Below are 25,266 nucleotides of genomic sequence, written 5' to 3' on the forward strand. Positions count from 1 at the left end.
CTAAATGCATGTTTGAGTTTGAGTTTGAGTTCCAGCACTCTCTCTGTTTAGTTTCCATGGCAACAAAAAACGCTTTGTTTTAGAGGGTTTTTTCTACTTCGAAATCCTTGTGACGTCCTGGGGGATAAGGTTCGGTGATTGGTTACCTTCTATTGGTTAACAAGGGCATGTACAAATACATCAGGTGGGTGGAAAACGTTGGATAAAGTTATTTTGAACGATGGCTGGTGAGTTTACCAAAGAGAGACATCCTGCTGCATTCGTTGCTGTGGGTTGCTATTTTCCACTTCGTTTTCAGGGTCTGATTCAGGTTCCAACATGTAGGGCTGTATGCTATGTGTTGACATTGTATTTTGTTTTTTTTATTGAGCTCATATGAGCCTAATCCTTCTGTTTATGAGATGTTACAATGGCGGCAAAACCAGTTGCGGTGCGCGCTCCCGATGTAGTGCAGTGGTGGGAGGCGGGGCTTAATGCGGAAGAGTCTCAATCCACTCGTTTTTCCCACAGGCTGATCTGACAGCCTACGGAGAGGGTCGGTCTGAAGTAAATAAAGCGATTTGTGACAATAACTCAATCAATCCCAGCCCTTCTGGTCTCAGAAATAAAAATAAATTAGCCTGAAATGCACATAATAGTTCCACTTTAAGCTAGCCAAAGCCAATAATCAGCACTAGCTTAACTTCCTCAAAAGCTTGGTTTTAGGGCTGCACAATGTGCAATAGTCACTTTGCAGGTCCTGCAATTTAGGAGACAAATGAATTCAACATGTTCATTTGCCTTCCATCTATGACCTGCAGATGCAGATGAGGAGCCCGTCATTTTTGTTTATAACCTCTCCAATGTGGGAAGTCATTAATTAAATACCAAACATTTACTCAGGATCTAGCACAATAAAAGCAAGCAATAAAAGATAACAAGAAAAACTCTCAAATTCAGACAAATGTATACTCATCACATGTACAACAAAGAGGTTAGATTTGTGCAGCCTAATTGTCAACAAGATGGAAGGAGTGCAGCACTAAGTGCCACTCAAGTAATCTATTGAAAATTCCTGTATTTTTTCTTATTGCGATATTTATTAGAGTAACAAAAAAATTGGAATTTAAGCAGCTCTGCTTGGTTTCTTGTTGCTAATAGATTGTATTCCCTAAGAGAACACAAAATCTTTACAGAGTTTGAATATTATTTTTTGTGCTATCTTGTGGAAATTATAAAGTCTTATAGTATAGAATAGATTTAAGAAGATTAAGTATAACATCTGTATAACAAAGTAAGGTGTTTAGCAAGCTCGATATTTTTCTTTGAACTCTTTATGTCTGGGTTTTTAGGAGCTTTTAAAATGGGAAAATAGTTGCAGGTGGAACAGAGGTAATAGTTTTAGCATAATGAGCAACCCTTATTTAGTCATAGCTTGTTACGTTTTACTTCTACAGAGGCATTGTATTGGAACAAATCAATATGTGATATAAACACATACCAAGCATACTTATCAATGTGTAGGTCAGGAGAAGTTAGGCTAAAGAAAAGCTGTGGTTTAGGCTTCAGTGTAGGGTATGTTATAGGGCTGGGCGATATATAGAATATACTCGAGATATCGTGGCTAGTCCCCTGTACGAATATAGAAAATGCCTATATTCGTCATATTCGAGTATCCTGTTGTCACGCAGTTGTTTTTAGCTGTGGGCGGGGTTTCCTCACTCCTCGACTCTGCACCGCTTTGCACGGTGACATAAAGCAAGCGCACCTCGTTACGTACATAACGTGAGCTACGTGCTACGTCATGAGAGGCAGCGTGTAGCCACTGTTGCCAACTTGGCGACTTTCTTGCTAAATCTGGCGACTTTTTTTGTGAAAAGCGACCAGCGACAAATCTAGCAGCTTTTACTGGAGTTATTAGAGACTTTCCTGGTGTTTTGGCGACTGACTTTAAAGCGCATATTGTAAAGTTATTGTCAGAACGAGAGTCTCTCCCCGTCCTAAAGCACTCAGTCACTCCGGCTGCAGCTGCAGCCAGTCAGAGGAGCAGAGGACACCTGCATGACTCCCCCTACAGTCACAATGAACAGCCAAATCCACAACTGATCCCGCTCTGGATTACAGAGTGGGACGTAAATTACAAAGTTTTTCACGTCACGCAAAAATAATTAATTCTATTTGATTACATTCACAGCCTCTGTCACTTACTCACCTCTTCCACTGTGTGTGACACAAGCATATTTATCTAGCTCGTCATGTCTCTAGAAAGTACAGAAAGGAGTGGGAATCAAATCCTGAATTAAAAGCTGGCTGAAGCCGTTTATTGGAGACGATACGAGGACATTCTGCCTGTATTATAAAAGACTGATTTCTACGCTAAACTCCGCGATTAAAAAAAATACACGACAACTTGAAAACGTATCCATAAAGCAAAGCCTTATAATAGTTCATCATTTGAAAAGTCCCCCCCTAGAGCACTTATTTTCATACGTTGTATTTATTACATCATACAAAGGCACTTTATTTTGTTTCAAAATGACATGTTTGTGCCACTGCTTTAACTGTTCAATAAATACGGTTTTGATAAATTTGCTTCGTTACAATTTCATCCTTTTGGCATAAATGTTTAAAATCAGCATATCTTGATGCAGTATGAACAATTATGTTTTAATGAAGACACAAAATCATCTTACTGATGTGATTGTATGCACCAAAGCATTAATTCAAGGCTAAGGTAAATATCGAGATATATATCGTATATCGTGACATGCCATAAAAATATCGGGATATTACTAAAAGGTCATATCGCCCAGCCCTAGTATGTTATATAGCCGACACTTTGTAAATCTGACCTAAATAAATCTGGCTAAACAAAAACTTTAATGAAGTTTTAACGGACAATCAAACCCGCCCCTTATTTCACTTTAACATGACAAATGTATGTTGTCACCTCATCAGTCCCCACCTTGCCACGTGTAGCTCCCAGTAGCACCAGTATAAACGTCCGTTTCTGTGAAGCCACCTGAGATGCCCATGCCGCACATGCCTTCCTTTTCCAAGTCATATGTGGGGTTACAGACCCCATAGTTGTAAAACTGCCATTCATCCATGGGGTCATAGGTGAGATCATTACTCCTTACGTAGCACTTTCCAATCATCCGCTGCTGGTCCTCTATCCCACCTTGGTAAATTGTAACATAGCGATGCCCACATGCCTGAAAACCAGAGAAATGTGAAGGTGGAGGGACTGGGTTTTGACTTTAATAACCAATGTAATATCATGAACTTGTACTGAATGCATGAATAAGTACTAGTTAAAATAGCATCTTCATTATGCTGTGCTGTTTGCATAAACAAAAGTTGAAGTATAAAAACAATTATTTAAATATTATTACATGGGAAGCTATGGAGGCTGTTGTGCCATAAAACAGTGTAATTTTTCTTTAGCAAGACATTGGTTCTTGTTCACTTTGCAATCCAGTACTAACAACGAAAATGTACAAAATACTGGATGCAATTTAATACATAAAATACAAAGTTTTAAAAACATACATAAACAGGGTATCACTTCAGCAGTATCTCCTTTATCCTGGCTGTTATTGTGTAGTTAAGTTGTTACATCACCTGGCCTGCAACGATTAAATCTTTCATGCATAGTGGCCCTATAGTGGACACCTATTTAGAAGCTTTTTTTCTTGCATATTCATTAATGACAAAGATATTTTTTATAAATAAACTACTTCAGTGGATGTAAGTGAGTCATCCAATACATTTCCACTCACTGGAGAATAAAAAAAAAAAAAAAAGATATAATTGAACAGAATGCAATTACACAAGTTTGCCTTTGCAATAAACAGGAAAATGATACAGCTATATTTTATAGAAGATTTACATAATATAATCATGGTTGTATAATATTTTATAAATATTTTATAGAATACATTTAAAAAAATCATAAATGACGATACATTCTAAATATCACGAATAAACAAAAAAAGTATTGCATATGTCTGTAGAGGTAAAATACTGTATTAAAAAAAAATTGCATTTTTTTTTATTAATTCATGCATGAAAGGGTTAATTGACGGATATTTTTCATCTCACCAGTACTCGTCCAGCTATCTGGCCCCGCTGACTGGCCACTGTCACACCCAACCACATGTCCTCCACCATCTCAGACTTAGTTGCTGTGAATGTGTGAAAAGGGTGAGAGGACAAAGCCAGAGTTTAACACAGTCAATATGCTGCTGCTGATTTTAAATGATTAATATGCTCTCATTTGTTCTGACTGTTTCTATTTTCCTGTGTTTCTGGAGGAACCATATAAGTCCTGGTTTAGCTGTTTGACATGGATTTAGAGATTACAAAATTTCAAGGTCACATTTTCACAATTGGACTACTATCAGTTCAAACCAGTACAAAGAGGTCAATCATTTTATTTAAATAAATAACTCAATGATGGAAAGTGCAGCCAGTGGAAAACCAACCCAAACAGCGGTATTATTCAGCATTTCTCATGCACATGCTAACCACAAAAATGTGCTGTGACTTGAAAACCAGTAATGCTAACCTCAACAATAAAAGTGATCCAGGATCAGTTCATTTGCATGTTTACTTGTACCTTTTGAGGGAAAGTTTTATATGCAGGAGCTCAATACATAGGTTCAGGATACAAACCTGAATGCTCTAAGAAACACAGGTGAATGGACAATAATAGTTTGACATAATCAGTTTATCCTTGATGAACAAACTGAAAGTGAACATGGACACTAGATCATTATCATTTCCCAGTTTTTACTTATTCAGAAGTAAATTGTGCAGAAATGATTTCTGACTCATTTCCTGATTTGTTGTTAAAGGCTGATTCACTCTTGATGCAGAGAACAACTCAGCCTGTGGATAAAATGCTGTTATGTCTTCTCTGAGATCAGCTTTAAAGGTTTAGGAAAAATAAACTGATACGATCTGACTTATCTTGTCTCTGTTGACTATCAGGGGGAAAAAAGGTATAGTAGTCTAGCCTCTAGTGTGTCTTCTGAAGCTTCCATTTTTATTATGACTACAATTTCGTTGACTCAAGTTTAAAGAAGTAAAATACTGAATTTGAGTCCGATAAATATTTTTAGCATGTTGTTAAGCCAAAAGAGCTGAACCTGACTGCTGACTGTAAAGCCCACCATGCACCTTGTTCAGGACCAAAAGATTTAATTAACGATCAGATGGTTTACCATGAAAATGTTTCTCAAATATACCAAATATCCACAGATTAATCCTGATCATCAGAAGACATGTTTTAGAACCCACAGAGACCTGCTTTGCTGCTTCTGTTGTCCCTTATTTCAAGCACTCTGCTCTCACCACGAAGCTTAAGTTGGAGATATATCTATATTATGAATGTAAATCACAATTTAATTGTGATGCAATATCATATCAATACAATGGATAACAATTATTCCATCGTATTCTCCATCACTTAAAATCTTTGGTAAAGCAGCTTAATGTAACAAATGCTTCTCACATCAGACTTGACCACTAGGGTGTACTCTAGTAATATAATGCATTACAATTCTTTTTGTTAATCATACTGGAATGACAAATACAAATAATAAACTTTCCTGACAACTTTTGATGTTTTCACATTTATATATCTTTTTCTTTTTGTTTTGTTTTTTTTACTTTTACAAACATATCACATTTGGTTGGCTGATATTTTCACTCTGCATTCCTCCTTTCTTAATAAGTTCCTCTTGGGCTTTATAAGGATTTTTATTTATTTAACTTTATTTCATATATACCAAAAGAAGTAATCACACCAAAAAGCTTTGCATCATGCTTACTTGAGGTGACCAGATCCATCCTAATGCAGTCTGCGACGTCCATAGTAATGGGACAAGAGTAAACAGCTCCTGTTACATTGACATTTTTGAGAGAATTGGCTTTCTCTTTGGGGGCCCCAACAAGAAGCCTGCACACACAAAGCAGGACACAGAGAAAGGAACCATTTTAGAAGTGAGAACTGTTTTATGTTGTCAGAACACACAGGACAGACCGAGTAGCCACAACATAAAAAAGAGATAATCTTTTCAGTGTAATCACAGAAAACACATCTTGCACCTTCATGTTGTTGTGCACTTTAATATGCACTACTTTAACCAATCATAATTTCATTTGAAAAAAGTTTGCAAATAAAACAAAGGATTGACAGCTGAGTGTGTATTCACTTCAAAATACGATGTGGGCCCAGCCAGGTTAAGTGACCTTTAAAAAGAGACAGTGGAACAGTCAGTTCAGTCTTTGCACCACACACACACACAAACACACAAACACATGGACAAACTGGCTGCTTGGTGATGGACCTGATCTTTTTGTCCACTCATGCCCACACATACACACATGTTCACGCATGCGCGCGCACACACACACACACACACACACACACACACACACACACACACACACACACACACCCTTTGAACACACCAGTAAACCAGAGAGTGATTACTCCTCTCCAAGGCTCTTTGAGGTAACACACTATTTACTGTAAGCACAAGATTTATTAACTCCACTTTGTAGGTGGAGGGTGCGGACAGTCTTGTTTACAATGTGTGTGTGTGTGTGTGTGTGACATATAACCTGCTGTACTGTGTCCAGAGACAAAAGCAGAACTGCACAGCTTTACTTCAACATGTGACTCTTCTCATTTGAGCTTTCAGAAACGATCAGATCACTGCTGGTTCAATGCTGACGGAGAATAGCTACCATGGTGGTGATCAGTGGAAAGTATTAAGCTACATCTCTTTCACACACTGATAAGCTAGAATAAATAAAGATAATGAAAGCTTGTTTCAAAATATCCTCAACTTTGCTTACAAGGTCAATATGTCTTCAAACTGAAGCTGGTTTGTGAGTGACAATTCAACCTGAGAACAACTCATTTTCTTCTGAAAAAGCTAAATGTGACAGATGAATGTGATGTGTCCACAACCACATGATGTCTATAAAAGTCACAGAAGCAATGGTGGGTTTCATGTCTTCACAGCACAGTGAGACCATAAACCAGGCTATTCAACCTTCTTTATTCATATGCAACCATATATACCACAATGCTACTTGCAATCTAACCATGAACACATCTAAACATTTTCTCTTTGATACACACTTGAACTAAAAAAATAAATTGTGTTTGCATACAAATTAGTCATGTGTGTTGACTTCCCTAACCAGTTTCATATTAAATTACCTTATTATCTTATTTGAGACTCTCCATTCAGGAGATGAGTCTTTCTTCAAATCAGAAGATTCTGCACTAATGTTAGTCATGTCTACATCAATCAGCTAGATGTATAAGTAAGGTGGTAATATACAAACATGAACTTAGCACAAAAATTGAAGAAATTAACATATAGTCAATTATTTCTCCCATGTAATAATAATTAGTGCTGTATTATATATACATAATTGGTATATAATCAACTATATACCAAGATATTACATGTAAGGTAATACATGTATGTACAGGTTTGTGGAATGAGCAACAAACATGTGTGCAGTGCCTCCCAAATGTGGAAAAAACTTTCAATATTCTCATGTTGGTATTAATTTTTGTATTGAGTTACTTGGTGGATTGGATGAGACCACTCTCCCACAGTAATAAGGAAAAGAAAAAGCACATATTATGGCCATTTTTATACTTCTTCCATTCTTTACTGCCAGGTACCTCAGTGATGTGTGAAAGGTTCATTTGCAGGCACATCCTCCTCATGCAGGCCACTAGCCTGGTCACATTTTGATGAGGAATAATATGCCGTTTCTCACCTGGTAATTGTTAAAGGTCAACCAGTGTGTTTGTTTTGGACACTCCAGCACACATAGCACACCCAAGCTGATCTCTGAACTGTTCGGTTGCACTACACTTTATCATATCTATCCAGAAATGATCTCTAGGAGGGCACTGCCGTCTATAAATGTGTCTGGAGTTACTACTAAGTGAAGCATTTACTATAAGTGCAACTCATTCCACAGAAGCATGATCCTTACAAGTTATACTTTATTCCAAAAGGAACTAGCTAGGCTTTGCACTGATGTACATTACAACACCAACTGGTATTATTAAAAGGGGAAAATAATCTACTAAAGAATTTTTACTTTTTGTACTAACTTCATGATCTGTTTTTCTTTTCATAAAGATTACAACACACATAGGTTTAGCCTTGTCATTTGAAACCAAACAAAAGTTTTTCCTTCTTGCAGATATCTCATGGGTATAGTCATGCATCAATTCTCTTTCAAGAGTGATGAAAACTAGGACGACCTATGACAGCCTCTGAGGGTCAGTGGTTTCCAGCTGAGAAAGAGGAAGAGGTTTTGGTTCGGGTAGTAATTCAATAAGAAAGACAGGAACAAAATTTCCACAGAGGTTTGTAGCAGCGAACAGGACTGACATAAACGTGTCCCACAATGAGCATGTTGAGGCCCATTCTTAAGTGTATTTGTGTGTGTTCCCATTCATACAACAGAAAATGTTAACGCATGAAAAACAAATATGTTCTTTTCTGCTGTAATGGTTGTTTTTTTTTTTTGTTTTTTTTTTGCTTTTGTTTCTCTGCCTTAAAAGTCATGCACAGTTTGGTACAGCTCGAAGCATTCCACAGTGTATTAAAATGCTGCCCTTCAAGGCCTTATGTGAGATTATCCAGAGCATTTAAACATAGAGAGACTTCAAAAACACAGAGACCAGTTGCTGTGAACTTTGCTCCTACTCAACAGAAAGGCTGAAGAAATGGGGCAGAGTGTAGCACTAATCTCACACGCTTCAGGGCTTTGGCTAATCTTGGATGGGAGAACGTTGGTTACAGCAAACTAGGAAAACCAGATCTGTAAATTCACCCTCATAAACATACTTAACATCTCAATAAGTAGAGTTCCAAGTTGAGTAACAATTATCCCTAAGACTAATGGTGGCAGTGAGGAGAGATTGAAGCAGAATGGCAGCAAATAAGTATTAGGTCAAGCAGTAGGTTTTACTTGAAAGAAGTCAGCTCTCAATCTTATTGTCTGTATGCGTTTGTCGACTGTTTCTGCAGATTTGTATGGGTCACTTGTATTCATTTTGGGGATTCAACACTGATTACAGATCAGGTTTAACTCAAAGGTTTTTGGAGAACAAAGACCTTTAAAAATTGAAGAAGGTTCAACTATCTACTGTCCTTTTCGTGTTCATTTGCACTTAGGACAAAATAACTATGCCTTTCTTGTTGAGAGTTAGATAAAACTCTCTTGCATATACAGCAAATATGAGGTCTGATATCTATCCTACCATGAAATGTTTGTGAACCTCTAAAAACTTATAAGCTTTTAATTTTGCTCCTGTGAATCTGAAGTAAGTGTAAATGTAAATGTTAATGTAAATGTTGTGGTAAGCTAAATTGGGTAGTAATTGAAAGCTGGCAGTTTTGCAGGTTTGTAAAATCAGGATTTTGTAAAATTATGTAGGTCTTGAGTAACAACAACTACACTTATGCGTTTAGATATCACTGTCTGACCTGACCACATTGGTGCTGAACTGGTTTGGGAAGTGTGAAGTCCACTAGCATCATCCTTGATGAGAAACAGCTAACAACAAATTAGGAGTCACTCCATGATGGCAGCTCGATTTTGCCACCCAACATGGCGGCTTAACAAAGAATGTGATAATGATAATGGTTTGTGTACAGAAGCTTGTTAGCTTACCTTTTCACTTTTTAATCTGTTTTAAACCAAGCTAGACTTAGCTAGGCCAAATAACTGGCTAGCATAATGCCACATTTACTGTACAGACATAAGAATATCCTGTCTTCTAACTTTTAACAAGAAAAATTAAAAGATTTTCCAAATGTTTTAAATTATTTGACTAATGACTAATTATTTGACTAAACTAACTATACTTCCACCCCTCATATTGCTCTCTACAAATGGATTTTCATTACCTAAAAAAGTAGGTTTTGGTTTCACAAACCCACATTTTTCAGTTCAAGAAACTCAGTTTGAAATGAAATTAGTTCCTAAACCTCCACAACCAACAACAAAGCAACAGAAACTTCAGAAACTAAAAGCTGACATGTTTACAACAGCATCTCTTTTTCTATCCTACTCCAACTGCAACATGTGCTGTCCTCCTATCTCCTTTTCTGCTCATCACCTTCTCATAAACGTCACGTCAAAGACCCAGGTGAGGGAAGGGAGGCAGCAGGCAGCTGCATTCCTGCTCTGAGGACATGCTGAAATTTGCCCCTTTCTGCCTCACAAGTGATCCAAATGTTTGACTAAACCAAACATTTCCAATTGCAAACATACCTCGGTAAGCTAACCTGACTGCACTCTTGATATGAAATAAGAAAAACACAGGAAGAGGGAGTTTGATGAACTACTGTATGTTCATATCAATCGCATTAAACTAAACAAACAGAACTCACACTATCAATCTAACAAGGTTTTTGTTAATTTGGTAAGCAAATGTTAAACAACACAAATGGCTCTCATGCATAAGATGAACTCACATCATCTTATCCCATATTTTCACTGTTCATGGTAATAAACCCAACAACAGAGAAACCAGGAAATCCAACATAATTAAAGATGACTAACCCCTCTTGGATGATATTTCCGCCCCAACTTATGAACTTTGGATTAAGAGGAGACAAGGGAGTGCCGTCTTACTCAGGCTACATTCATTTCCACATGGATCCAGTTTGATCCTGAGACATGAAAGCACAAAGTGTTTCACCTAGCATTTACCTTTAATGTCAATAAAAGTATAAATGTTAATAGGAAAGTAAGTAAATGCTACAGAGAACACAGCAAAAACGGGAACTGAAAGTAACACCAAGCGCAAAAAAGGAAACTCAGATTTTCTACTTGACGTTTGACGAGCTATATTTATGCACAGTGCATGCATTATATGGTTGATCATCTTCAAGATAAGGCTTGGAGTGAGCTGTTTGTCACAGGGTGTGGTGTGGCTGCTGCAAAGAAAAAGAAGCCGAATCTTTAGAACCTCAGGGATTTTTTTTCCTGCTAACGATGAAAAAGTCAGGATCAATTCAATGACTGTATTTATTTCAACCACTCACTTTCCACAGCTTTAGTCCCTTTTGCAATTCTGTAGGTCATATTGTAGACAGATACTGTGGAAAACTTTTTGAAAATAAGAATTGTGTTTAAGTTACTTTACCAAATGTAATAGTGATCTGAGAACGTCATGTTTGTGTTGGATTATGTACATTATCCATAAATCCCCCTTAATTTTAATTAAATATGTCATGCTTCAGTGTACTTTTGTCAAACTCAAATAAAAAAAGTGTAGATTGATGAGGACATACAGATGGTCATATGTGATGGAAAATAACAGCTCTAAAAGAATCAATGACATGAAGATAAAAAGAATATTCTAATTTTTTAATAATCTGCAATAAAGTTTAAGCTTCTAAGGTAATTTGCAAAGTGCTGGGGCAACTTCCGAAGAATTTCAGCAGGGTAGTCAGTGAAACTAAGGATGACACCCATTCATCAAAATAGTAGATATACCTGTTGCCCTATAACTGAACACTGACTTTAAGGACCTCTTGTACTCCTTGTATACCACCCACTAAAACACAAAGCTGCTGTGTAAATAGTGAAACAAGTTGCTATACCTATCCTCACCCCTAATTTTCATATAACATAATTATATATATATATATATATATATAAATAATTATGTTATATGAAAATTAGGGGTGAGGATAGGTATAGCAACTTGTTTCACTACACTATTTTCACTATTTTATATATATATATATATATATATATATATATATATATATATATATATATATATATATATATATATATATATATATATATATATATATATATATACACATATATATATATATATATATATATATATATATATATATATATATATATATATATATATATATTGTGTGTGTGTGTGTGTGTGTGTGTGTGCGTATAAAAAATCTCAAACAAAAGGTAACAAAAAAGCTAACAAGAACACATGCTCACCCACCCAACTCAGATATTCAGCATAAAGGATTGCAGGTAACTTATATTGATTCCAGGGAAACACTACCACTTAGACCCACTAAGCAAATAAATGAAGATAATATTGAATGGGCAGACTCAATTTGCAGATTGAATTAAGCATGTGGACAGGAGGAGACCAGGCCTGAGATCTTTTTATGCTGCTGTAATGGTGTAATGACTTCAGTGAAAGGCAACAAGATGGCTGACATGACAGACATGATGTGCTACACTGAGGTCTATTGTAACTATGCTGATGGTGAGAGGGTTTTAAGTAATGTTGTGAATGTGTTTGCTTCTAAATTTTTCTTTTTTTTCAAAGAGTTGATCAGCAGCACACTCACCGTTTTGCTACTCAAGACTCATCCTGTTCATTGAACTTTCAGGAACTAACATTGTTCTGAAATTACTCAGCGAGCACAGGTAGGTGCTAACACGATAAAACATATGAGTCACTTTTGGTCAGAAAGTGGAATATTTGGGCCACATGGACCATTACACCCTTTTATTTCTTAAGATTTCATCTTCCCAGTAAGGGTTTGGCAGCAGTCTATGTTAAATATATCAGTAAGAATTCTTGCCATTACTATAATGTCATAACATACCCTTAATAACAACTAAATTAATACTTTATGACGTACATCTTCCAACTATGCTTCTCTTTTTTAGAAAAGTATATTTTATTTTAGAAAATAATAACATTTCTAAGTAATCTTGACTGATGTTGTATGATTTAGTATATGAATTTACACAATATATCCGAATTACTTTTGTTCACCTAAAACTCTGAAGCTCAACTTACTGTGGATCTGTGTAACTAGACACGATTAATGAATGATCAGTTATTGAATGACGCTAACTGCTAGTTTGTACATTAACTAATCTGTCACCGTATAGGTTAATTTCCACAAAAGGACAAACACTGGAATCGAAATGAAAACTACTGTGAATGGCGTAAATCTATGAAAATGTGTCAAATGGCTCAGAAATAACAAACCTATTATGTGTCTAACCTAGCCTACATTATTTTTTTGCGTTACTGGTAAGGCTTGTGTTTTTATTATTGATTAACAGGTCTAAGGAAATATAAACACATTCTTTTACTGTATTAGTTCTTTCATTTTTCATTTTACAAAAGATCAAGGTGTAAAACTGAATGGATATTTTTGTAGAAACCAGCTGATTTGGCAGCATATCCAAACTAACAGTGAATGAGAATCCACAAATAGATGATCAGTTTATTATAAAATAATCACATACAGCCAATGAGAATGGTGATAATAGCATATCATGCAGGAATTTATGCCTTAATGACTAAGGATAGTTTCATTATATGATTAGCTTTTACTGCAAAGTGTTGCATGAAAATACTTCTACATTGCCCCATCCTATATTTCTACTTTTGCTGAGATTGTGTAGTGACTTGTTTTCACTGTCACGCTTCTCTGAGCTCATTGACTACAACTGAATTGTCAGCTCTAAGATAAACAGCAAGCAAAGCTGCTCACTAGCCTCGCCAGTGTCTGGTCATCTGAGGATGGTTTTACCCTTATATGACTTTATGCAAGACTTAAATACTGTAAGCAGGTGAGCATGCAAGGAATGAACAAGATAAAACCTCTGCTTGAAATTAAACGCAACACATACAAAAGTTTGTGAAACAGAACACCGCACAGAACCCGGTAAATAACACAAAATATTAAACAGCATCAGTGTTAGAGTATTTCAGCTGCACAAACATCCTGTTTGAAGACCACCATCTGCCACTAGTAAAACAGTAACTTGAGAACAAACTCATTTTGACCTGGTTTTACAAATTAAACATGACAGGTCATCTCCTGATAATAAAGTAACTCACATTTTTTATTAGCAGGAAGTAAAACTGTGTTTGAAAAACACATTTTGGTTTAGTCGTTCAGTGGCTAGATAGCTTCAGCCACAATGTTTCTGCTGGGAGGTATTTCAGAATACTAATGCTGCCCAGTCCCTTGGTACACAATTTTCACATATTCACACAAACATAGCATATACCAAATTCCCACATGAAAATACACACAAACCTATTCAAGCAAACACAAACACACATTTGCAGCTTTATACAGCTGGACTCAGTCATGACACTTTCCTCAGTCACCCAACTCGCCACATCAGTGCACATCATGGGGACAGAATTCACACGAGAGTTTGAGTATCAGTGACAGTATTTCCATTAACATTTTGACCCTGCTAGTGAAAAGGGGTAAGGGGTTTGAGGGGGATGCAGGTGGACAGCTGACAATAGAGTTGACTGCAGCACTGTTAGCGTGCCTGCTCAGTGCCAAGTTTTCTCTGAGCCATTACTCATTTGCTGGTAAAAAGCTGGGCATGTGTGTGCATGAAAAATCTGCTTTTTACCTGCTCAGTTTGGAAAACTTTTAACATAAGACTTTTGCTGTGTAAAATTATGCATTTCATTTGCTCATTCTTTAATAATCAACATTTTGAATTGTACTTAGAAAATCACAACATGCACCTACTTCTCAACACACATACTGATGTAAACTAATACATCAGTATCATTTCCCTCTTTAAAGATGAAAAATGACTTAAAGAGGGAAAGGTATTGAAGCATATAGTTTTTCCAGCTGCAGGTAGCTCTCATTAGCCCGGAGGCTAGACACAGCAGCTCTTTTTTCCGTGCTGTTTGGGGCATTTGAGCAGTCATGGAAGAAAAGGGGATCTCTTACAGTTTTGTCAACGCAGGACTAGTTTTCACTGCTGGTGTTTTCAGTGAAAGCCCCTTCCACAAAAAAAATCTCCTCTGTGGAGATTAGCAGGACGCGTGACATCCTGCTGTAATCTATTTCAAAGTGGGATGAGAAGCAAAGGCAATTCAGTGGGTATTAATTTATTAGATGGGGTTAATAAATACATTAAAGATTAAGAAGATCGAAGCACAATGGATAAATCAACATCTAGTTCATCTTAAAATGTTTTAGCCAGATATAATGTAAATGTTCTTATTTTTTATTTGCTTGTCTTTTGCCAAATGTTTTTTTTTTCTTTCTGTGTCAATATTGGTCACATCTTTACTCTAATGATACAACATTTGTAAAAAGTTTAAATGTTGTAAAAACCAATCTTTTCTTTGAAATATATATTAAATTTCTTGGTTATTACCCTCCGTTTGTCTATAGGCAAATGCAAATCAGCATTTACATTTTCCACTAATGTAGGAGATTTTGTGGGTCTAATGAACACACAGTCGTCATTTCTAAGTGAATCGAACATCTAACTTTTGCCCTCATAAAAATCTGGAGGCAAAAAGCATTTTTACAATGAAAAATGTTAATCTTTGTCAAATTTTTTATCTATTATATTATGAAATGAGTCATTGGAGGTGTATATTGTAGATCTATATCTAATATGGGTTGCTGTTGGTCTGTAATAGCAAGCAACATCAGCTGTACTTGTTTTGGGTTTTTTTTAGTATTTTTATTTGCATTAGCTAACCACAAGCATATTTAACATATGTGTCACAACACCTGAAGCTCATGCCCACCATTTCCAGACATTGACATGGCATTAGAATTAATCAACAATGCAGCTGGGCCATGAAAAGCTGGAATCGACTATGCAATCTTTGCCAGGAACCATCCCTCTGATTGTCATCAAGGTAGCTGTGGGGGAGGGGATTTTGGCTAGGAAGTGTTGGTAGCAGAAGTGCAGCTAGGGGGAACAAGCTATAAACAAACTAATACTCGTCATCTCTCTTAAAAAATGGTTTTCAATTTGCTATGAAGGAACACGAACCATAGGTTGTTTTCATTGTCACATTCACTGATTATCAATCCTATAAGGTGATCAATAAGAGGCTGAAATCACAGACTATGAAAGACTGAAATATTTACTTTTAACCATTTAATTTGCAAATAGTAACATTATTAACATTTTAACTTCACCCTAATTAATTCTTACACTGTGAGACACCATATGTCCTTGTGATAGGAAGTAATCCATTTTACGGTCATTTGGTTGCCTTAGTTCAAAAAACTAATATTACATTTTTATAATACAGAATGCTACAGTTTTTAGTATTTGGTTATGTGCAGCATTTTTTTTTTTTTTTTTTTTCTATAATTGTCGCTGTTTCGTAGTGCTTTGTAAAGTTGATATGGTATGGTATGGTATGGTATGGTATTGTATGGTATGGTATGGTATGGTATGGTCCATTTTACAGTAAAGCCTAAATGACAACTGATTTTTCTCATGTAAAAGCACTGCCACCCCTGCAGTCTCTTAGCCCATTAGCATTAGCTGGCAAAGTAAACTGACATGTTCCACCATGCTGACCTTAGAAGCTACATGCTAGTCATTGTATAATAATTAAACGTGTCGATTGACTGACTACTGTTAACCAGAAGTTACTCACATGCTTTCATTTGGGAAAAAGGAGTTTAAATATTAAGGGAAGGAACTCAAATGCTCAAAAAGCAGAGAACACACCAGACCTCCTTTATAGAAGATACAAGACTGTCCCACAAATTCTTGAACACAAAACTTTAAAACATTTACTGATAACGTTGTACTTATTACGATTCTTACAGATAAATAAAAGAACAGAGGAGTAAATGTGAGCAGTGTGTGACATATGTCACAATCTTAATCACAAAAGGTGATGATAATATTCTACATCTTTACATGCTAGTGTGATATACAGAGCAACACTGACATAAGAATGTATTATATTAAGTATCAGTTTGTGATGTATTTTATTGAACAAGTGCTTTTAGTACAGCTACCAGCCACCTTTCCTTAACCATGTGACCTTTTACAAAAAGGTCAAGGTAAAAGAGTCCTTATCAGTAACATCACATTGATAGTAATGCTGCCATGAAGGGTGGCAAAAAGCTTGCTGGTAGCAGCATGCCTGCTTTGTTTATCTTTCTGTCAACCATGAACATTGCCAACATGCAAGTCACATGATCATTGCACAACTTGTCTTTATTGCAAGAATTCTAAACTAAGATAGACAGTGATTTCTATACAACGTTATGACAGAGGTGCATACGCAACTAGTGGGCAGAGAGCAGCACTTTTTCCAGTTGGCAGAGTCGAGCTCATAACCAGAGATAAGAAGCTGGTAAACTTTACAAATCGTCTACAAGAAAAAAAAAAGAATGGAAATTTTTCAAAATTCCAGGGGGATCACAGACAGTTGCTAGGAGCGGAAAAAGCTTGTGGATACAGGTCAGAAAAAGCAGACTGAGTTCTCCTTGTTCAAAAGCCAGTAAAGTCTCTTCAATAGTCACTCCATGTCTCACAACACAATAACTCCCATGTCATAAGACTTATCTTTTAAATTTACAGAGTGAACATGATGGTAAGAATCACAATCTTGCTTTGCTGGGACTTTTATTGAAAAAAAACCCAGTCAATTTGTCTTAGCCGTGCAATAAGAATGACAACAGCTCTGTCTGGGACAGTGGCTGGAACTTATTATGTTAGCTTGAACCATGCCATTTAGCCTATAAATCTATCAACAAGGAAAACTTGGTAGCAAAATTTGGAATCAATCTTTAGTTAGGAATTTTGGTTTTCTTGTTATAGAAACAATAAAGTTATCTTGAATTACATAGATTGAGAAACGGAGATGGAAGAACTATACCTAACAACACATGGTTTGAGGTTTCTTGTGTGTAGTTTCTGTCAAATGTTGACGGTTGTAAAGCTTAACTTTATGTGAGCGACATTACATATTGAGCCAAATGAAACTAATATTACCACTATATTGTTGATATTGTCAAATAAAGAAAGCAAAAATGCAATCAACACAAAAAAGGAAAAAAAATTAAGAAAATCATTCAGAAATATTATAAAGTCCATTTTAAAACTCTGAAGTATTAATTACCATTTTATGATTGCGTTGTTTGATTACTGAGACAAAAATATTGACAATAATGAGAAAGTTGAGATTTTTATTACAATCTTGCTGTTGTTCCCAAGGATGTAGTTTGTAACCCATCTATAAGATAACACCTAGAGACTGAACAACTAAGAAGATTCTTTCTGGTGACCCACACATTGTTGCCTGTGTTTGCTACAGAGAGAGCAAAAGAACATTGCACAGTTCTCGTGAGAGCTTGCTTTCTAGCACACACACACACATTGCTGGAATGATGACCTATTTATGTCTGATGGTTATCCAGATTTGCACATCCTGAATGTGTTCACATAAATTAGGAGTTGAATCACAAAGCTCAGAGAAAACTCATACTACACTGTGAAAATAAGTTGCCTATTTGCTAACTGAGGGGGTGGGTAAAATGTGAGTTTTCAGTTTCTGTAACACACCATCTTTGTGAAATGTTCTTTAACATGTCAAAAACAGGATTGAAATAATGTATTATGTCTCCTCTGCAATTACATCAAACTCCAAGAGACGTGGAAAAAAAACCAGAACATGTTCCCATGCATGTTCTAACTGAGCATCAGATTAGTGTATGAACAGCGACATACCAGTTTAATTTGCACCTCGCTGCAGAAAGGGGAAGGCCCTGTCAAATTAAAAGACTGACTTTTATTGCCTCAGGCTGCTACAACAGACAAATATGAGCTAAAAGGAAAAAAAACACATACAAGTATACTTTAAGTTGGATTAAATGTTAGTTTAGGGAATAAAACTACATGTTTCAGCTGAGAGAAGTTTCCCTTTCAAAACCGAAGGAATCTCTTTCTGTTGTATGATTAATAAAAAGAGCATTTAAAGTAGAGGTATGTGTGTTTAATATTTCTCAGATCATTATTCTCACTCCTGCTTTGTCTCAACCTGAAACCTGGCAGGTTGTGACTGTGCACAGAAGGGTAATACATTCCAAGCATACCGTGGGGTCAGGGGACTGGAAGAGCCAATAGATGGCCAGCTGACTGCCCAGCCCCTCCTCTCTGCCACAACAGAAAAAAAAAAATAAAATAAAAAGATCTCTGATCCTTAAAAGGGTAATTCAAAGACATATAAGGAGTGAGGCAGTGGACACCCAAAACAAATTGGCCTCAGGTAGCTTTTTACTCAACCAAATCAGACTTGAAACTCACCCTAATTCCTAAAATCAAACCACATTTAATATTTAGCTGAAGATTAGCTGAGAGATACACTACTAGTTTCAAACTGATTGGATAATAACCTACATCTTAGATGAGCAAAGGCCAAACTTTATTACTGGACTGGGAGTGGAAACACTGTCTTGATTTTTATACTGGACCCTGTTTGACTCTAATGTAAAAAGAACAACCTTAAACACAGAACGTGCTTTGACTGGTTCATGCACCAAGTTGCTGTGTTTTTTTAAACAGGTCTGTGGTGCTGCAGTTCCAACACTGGAAACACAATAGACATATTGTAAGTCTTTACAGTATGCACTAAACAGCTCATCTTCAAACAACTTAGACACAAGACATGGTGGAGAATTCATTACACTTCACATGTTATTAGGTCAATTCTCTGATTTAGCAATAGACTATGCTGATGGCTGGCACCAAAACATACATAAGTCATGAAAGTGACCTACAGCAGTGTTTTTCAACAACTGCGCCGTGGCACACTAATATGCCATGAGAGATTATCAGGTGTGCCGTGAGAAATTACCCAATTTCACCTAGTTGCTCTAAAAGCAGCTCTGTGTTCATCCAAACAGGCCCCAGTGAAAGATAATAAAATTCCTCCTCCTTGTGTTTATCTGATTTCTATTCAAGAGACTTTGACGAGATAGACTTTATATAAATAATATGGACTTTTTTTCTTTTTAAAAAGCTTTTGGTTTATGGTGTGCCTTGTGATTTTTTTTTAGGGAAAAACGTGAGCCTTGGCTCAAAAAAGGTTGAAAAACACTGACCAACAGCATCACCTGCACCAACTTATTTTGCTTCAGCTGCCAATGTAAAAACAAGAAGAAAGAAACTCCTTACTGGAGTCAAACCCCAAGGTAAAACCATCCCTGTAAATAAATCATATTTAAATGACTTATACTATTTTGTGACAAAGCTTCCAGTTCAGCCAATCCTTCCTCAATTCTTTGTATAAACAAAGAGAAGCTGGTTGGCTTAGCATAAAAGTTAATAAGCTAGTTGAGACAATTGTCAGCTTTAGTTACTTTTAATCACATTAGTCTGGCTCTCCCCATGTCCAATCATTAAGCTAAGCCATCCACAAGAGTTCTTTTCCACAACACACTCATCAATTCTTATTTATCCAAGTGAACCTTTTTGAAGCTCTTCCGATTATTTCCCTGACTGCCTCCATAACTACCTCAAGACTCAGTGGCTCAACAATGCACCAGATACAAATATCTGGTGACCCTACAGGCTTTTAAGAGCACCTGTACTTTCAGTGTAAGCCGTAACAGTGCTGAACATTTTAACCATCCCATTTCTGCCTTCCCGTCTCAGACATCAGCAGTTTAATCTCCAGCTTGTACAATTTGTTAACTTCTAGTTATAACGCAGAGATAGTGGTTGATGTTTGCAAATGCAGTCAAACCTGAAAATAGAATATAAAGAGAGGAGACAGGAAGCAAGAGAAAGTGAGACAGACAGAGAGAGAGAGGGAGAGCGATAGAGAGGAAATGAAGAAGAAACCAGTAAATATAAAAAAAGAAACATTTGATGTCTCATTGCACAGAATGAATAAAACACCCACACAACTTCTAAGAAACACAACATAGAAGATCATTTAGAAATGTATGTATGTAACAATAGGTAGATAAGATTACACAGATATTGTTAACATTAATTAAAGCATAATTATGGAATTTTTTTAAATATATGCAACCTTTCCAAATCAAACAAGCACATATGTTCCTCACAACAAACACAGAAATTGCTTCAACCTCCCAGCTAGCTGCTGACCATCGCATCTTTGGTCCTTACAGTCCACCATTCTCATTAACGTGTAGTCCCCTTCCTGGGTTGCAGACTAAGGAACACCCCTCACCCCCCACCAAGATGGCACATCAGATGACAGCTGAACACAGCTTTCCATTCTACTAACTGGGGAAATTTCTGTAACACACATCAGTCTCCCACTTTGAGAGATTAAGCTGATAAGCTTTGCAGTGAGACTCACTATGGTTCCTCTGACCAGCCAGAGGAAGTGGGCCATGGTTTACAATTTTCTTCCTGCGTCACCCTTCAAAGCAAAACGACGACACAGATAACACCAAGTTATGAGCACACTGTGTGATCATGGATGCGGAAGGATGGAGGGGCCACCCTGTAATTGGCAGAGTGAAATCCTATTCCAAACAATGACACCGTTTCAGGAGCTTTCATTAAACATGCTGCTTAGGAAGTGAAGATGTGTGTTGTGCACCGCTTCTAAAGAAAAAGAATTTTGTTTTTGCGTGAACTCTTTAGCAGATTGTTAACTTGACATGCGCACTGATGTCGTGGTGATAACCTCTAACTGTTACGGGCCAATGAACAGCCCCAATATAACACATGTGCCCACTATCAAATGAATGTCATAAAGGTTTAATAGAAATAATACTCACTCCTACAAAATGCAGAAAATATTTATATTTTTCATTGTAAAAATGTCATTGCACCATACATGTTTTCACCTTGACTGATTTTTCTTCAATATAAAACCCTAATTTTTAATTCAGTAACACATCATGTTGGATGTAAGTAGATTTAGAGTGAAATTGTCTACTATTTACAATTATTTAGTTTAAAATTTTGTATGTAATTTAAAAAAGTATTGAGTCAATCTATTAAATGTTGATGTCCCTAAGATCCAGACTAATCTCTATATTAATATATCTCTATTAATATATCTATAACTGTTAAACTTGCTAACAGAAAGCTAAACACATCTTCACATCTGAAAATCTAAGTTTTTCGTGGATGTCCGTTTCTGATCAACCTCAAATGAACCTAATAAGTTCTGCAATGATCCATAAAGCATCTTAACTAAACTTTTCCATTATTTTGTTGCCTGTGCTGTGTGCACTCCAGCTCAGTACAGTCCACCTGCTCCAGATGTTTCACCTGAAGCTATTCCAACACAAAAAGCGTGACAGGCATTGTTCAACATTCATCTATTTTATGGAATCTCTTTTTAAACAATAATACTTGACAGTCGTTGTTGCAATGCTTCTCAGAAGTCATTAGGCTGTATTAGAAATGTCTGGTTGACATACACGATGCTTTAGGCTGAACAAATGCAACTTATTGCATGTTTTACAAATCTGCAAATTACATTAACTTTTAGTAGCCGATATTTGTTGTTTTTTTTTTGTTTTTTTTTTTTTGTTTTATCCATTTTTGCCACTTAACACTGTTTCCAACCACAAACCTGACTTGCAGTAATTCAACCCTTTCTGTCCAATGTGTTTCTGCTTTTTAAAACAAAACTATTCATCAAGCCAAAAGCACGAAGGTGAAAATCTCTGAACGGAGACAGGTGCGCGCTATCGCGAGTTTTTGCGAAGGTGAAGCGTGCACAGTAAGATTTTTCCCAGGTTAATGTGAGTTAAGAATTAGAGTAAAGATGTGATTTAACCTCTAAATGAGAGATACGATTAACATAAAGGAAAACATGCATTTAGGACAACTTACATGTGTTTTCTGGAGCCCTCTGTCTGGTTGTGCAGTGCCACAGAGAATCCAAAGAAGCTTCCTTTGGTTTTGCCCTCCTTGATCACAGGAAAGCGATCATCTATATTAAATCCTCTGCAGGTTTGTGTTACGTGGTACACGACAAACACAACACAGAGTAAAAACATTGAAGACATGTTTCAGCTGTGTTTTGTTTTTTCCTTGCCAAGTGCAATCCGCTTTCTCCTTCAGGTTCCACGATCAGAGTGGGTGCGACGCGGCACTTTCCCACTGCGAGCTCCAACAGGTAGGAGGCTGCTTCTCAGACATTCAGCCCTGCCTGTTCCCCTTCGCGCTCAGTTCGTCACTGCTTCCTATAGGTGTCGATGGCTGCCTCCCACCGCCTTCTCAATGCCTCCCTCCCCCCTGCTCTGCTTTTCTCCTCTCTGTCCCCACACCCTTTAAAACAAGTGCACTGACTGCATAGACATGAAGTGGAGAGGTTAGCCCTTTTTTCCTTTACCTTTTTTTTTTTCCTTTTTACCTTCTGTCTCTTTTTTTTTGCACTCATATTTTTCTGAAGAACAAACACTGGAAAACTGAAGAACTCAAAATAATTTCTGAAAGCTTACTTGGCTTATATGTTGTAAAAAACAAACAAACAAACAAACAAAAAAACCAACAACTGTTAATTACAACAAAAGACATCACCGAGGCACTGCTGGATGAGGTGGCGGATATTGATAACTGTCTTATCAAGGTGTAATGACTTCTTTTTTTTTTTCTATGGATGAACCATGACAGTCAGTCCTCTTGAACCTATCTAGTATCTATTAGATGTGTGGTCTTGCCTCACAAGAGCAGTCTTGAGACAGCCATAGGTCCTGCTTCACTGCCAGTCAATTTCAGTGGGTAGTTCAAACCCCTTAATCCCCCTGTTGGGCTCATGGAAAGAAACTTTTTTTTTTGTTATTTTCCTTTCCTTTTCACGTGGTATTAACAGAGCAGCTGTAGCTCCATGTCTTCTCCACTTGAGTTTGTTTTCACAAAGCGATGTGTGATCTATCACCATTTATTCTTTATTGGCCCATGTTCTGGCTAAAATCAGGGATTACTGACCCTCTGTAACTGATGAGATGAGATGGGCTCCTACTTTGCTTCTCCTCCCCCAGGTGTTTTTCTCAACTAGAGGGAATCCGCCTTTCATACCAGGTGAAATAATACCTTGTGGGGATTGTAGCTCACTGTGCTCATTCCACAGGTCAACTCCAGAGCTGTGCACTTTTGTGTGTGTGTGTGTGTGTGTGTGTGTGTGTGTGTGTGTGTGTGTGTGTGTGTGTGTGTGTGTGTGTGTGTGTGTGTGTGTGTGTAGATAAACTGCTTCAGGTATGATTGTCCTGGATTTGTTTTGCTCTGGTGGTACTGTTTTCATATGGTCTGCTGTGCTGCTTTCAGGCAGTACATTACTGTACACTGCATATGACAAAACAAAGATGAGAGAACACATTGCAATCTACAAATTAATTTAAACTACTTTGATTGTAAATCTGCCTTATAAATGTGTTCCAAACCACATGTCTGGTACCTCATACCAGTATGATCAACTAGAAACTCCCAGCGTCCCTATAACTTTGAAACTTGCTTTTGGAAAAATGGCACATTTTAAATGCTAATCCCAGTTTAAGCTTTGTGTTTTGCATTTTCACATTATCTTGTAAGCTAATGCTTCTTATCTCAAAGGTGGGAGCACAACATGTTGGTGTTTATAGTGTGAATGTCCTGTTGTGGCCTTGCATTCTGTCCAGCATGGACATTAACCAGAACCACACAATCATTAAAGTAAAGAGCTTGCCTGCTCAACTTGGCAGAAGACAAACCTACCGAGAGAGATTTGAGCTGTGAGGAATTCAAAGTAATGAAAGAACAACAGGCAAGCAATCTGACCAGCTAACGCCTCCTCCCTTTATTTTGGCCTGTGTTTTCTCCAAGGTCTTTAGAGCACCTGATCCTTAATCCCTGCGGGTCTTACACAAACCTTTGTAACACCTGTAAAGATGATAATGACAAATTATGTTCATTTGTATTGGCCAAAATCAGATACTCTCTTGCATCAGGTGTGTATATGCACTCAAAACAAACTATAAATATCTTACAATTATCTTTATCCATACAAAATAACAATCTGAAGACTGTCTTGTAACTTTTAGAGCAGCAGAGCTCAGCTCACTGTCAATACTAACCCCGAGTTACAGTAAAAGATTAATTAGTTCTGGCCTTTAAATGCATATTCCCCAGATCCAGCTGTAAGCCAATACCAACCCAGGACCATAGGGACAAAGATCTGAATGCATTTCCAAAGTCCCCCTACTCTACAACTCTTAGCCCACGCAACACTCATGGAATGTAATTTGCCATTTTTCTTCCAGTTTCCTGTTTTTTCTCACCATTCTGACCACCACCCACTGCCCCACTGCCATGCTTTGATACCCCAAATACACAAACTTAAAAAAGCCCCCAAACACACCATTTTCCCCTCCCCTCATAACTCCAAAGTTAGTCTCTCTGTCTCATGGTATCTGTTTAATTGAGCAGATTGAGCCGACATACTTAAAACATTTTCATGCATTTCTGCTTCTTTGTGGTTTGCCA

At 37.0% G+C, this 25,266-nt stretch overlaps 1 protein-coding gene across 1 annotated transcript in view; it reads right to left on the minus strand.

Moving 5' to 3' along the window:
• Nucleotides 1–22,814, minus strand: part of itga3b (integrin, alpha 3b) — a gene marked incomplete at both ends in the record, with an annotated part of 33,511 nt that extends 10,697 nt beyond the window's left edge. Inside the window, 4 exons of the mRNA XM_079260592.1 lie at nt 2,945–3,194; nt 4,084–4,166; nt 5,817–5,944; nt 22,639–22,814. Coding sequence (XP_079116718.1) covers nt 2,945–3,194; nt 4,084–4,166; nt 5,817–5,944; nt 22,639–22,814 — 637 coding nt within the window. The remainder of the gene's footprint in view (nt 1–2,944; nt 3,195–4,083; nt 4,167–5,816; nt 5,945–22,638) is intronic.
• Nucleotides 22,815–25,266: the final 2,452 nt, after the last annotated feature.

This window comes from Telmatherina bonti (genome assembly GCF_933228915.1).
Source record: "Telmatherina bonti genome assembly, chromosome: 21".
In the NCBI taxonomy this organism is placed as follows: Eukaryota; Metazoa; Chordata; class Actinopteri; order Atheriniformes; family Telmatherinidae; genus Telmatherina; species Telmatherina bonti.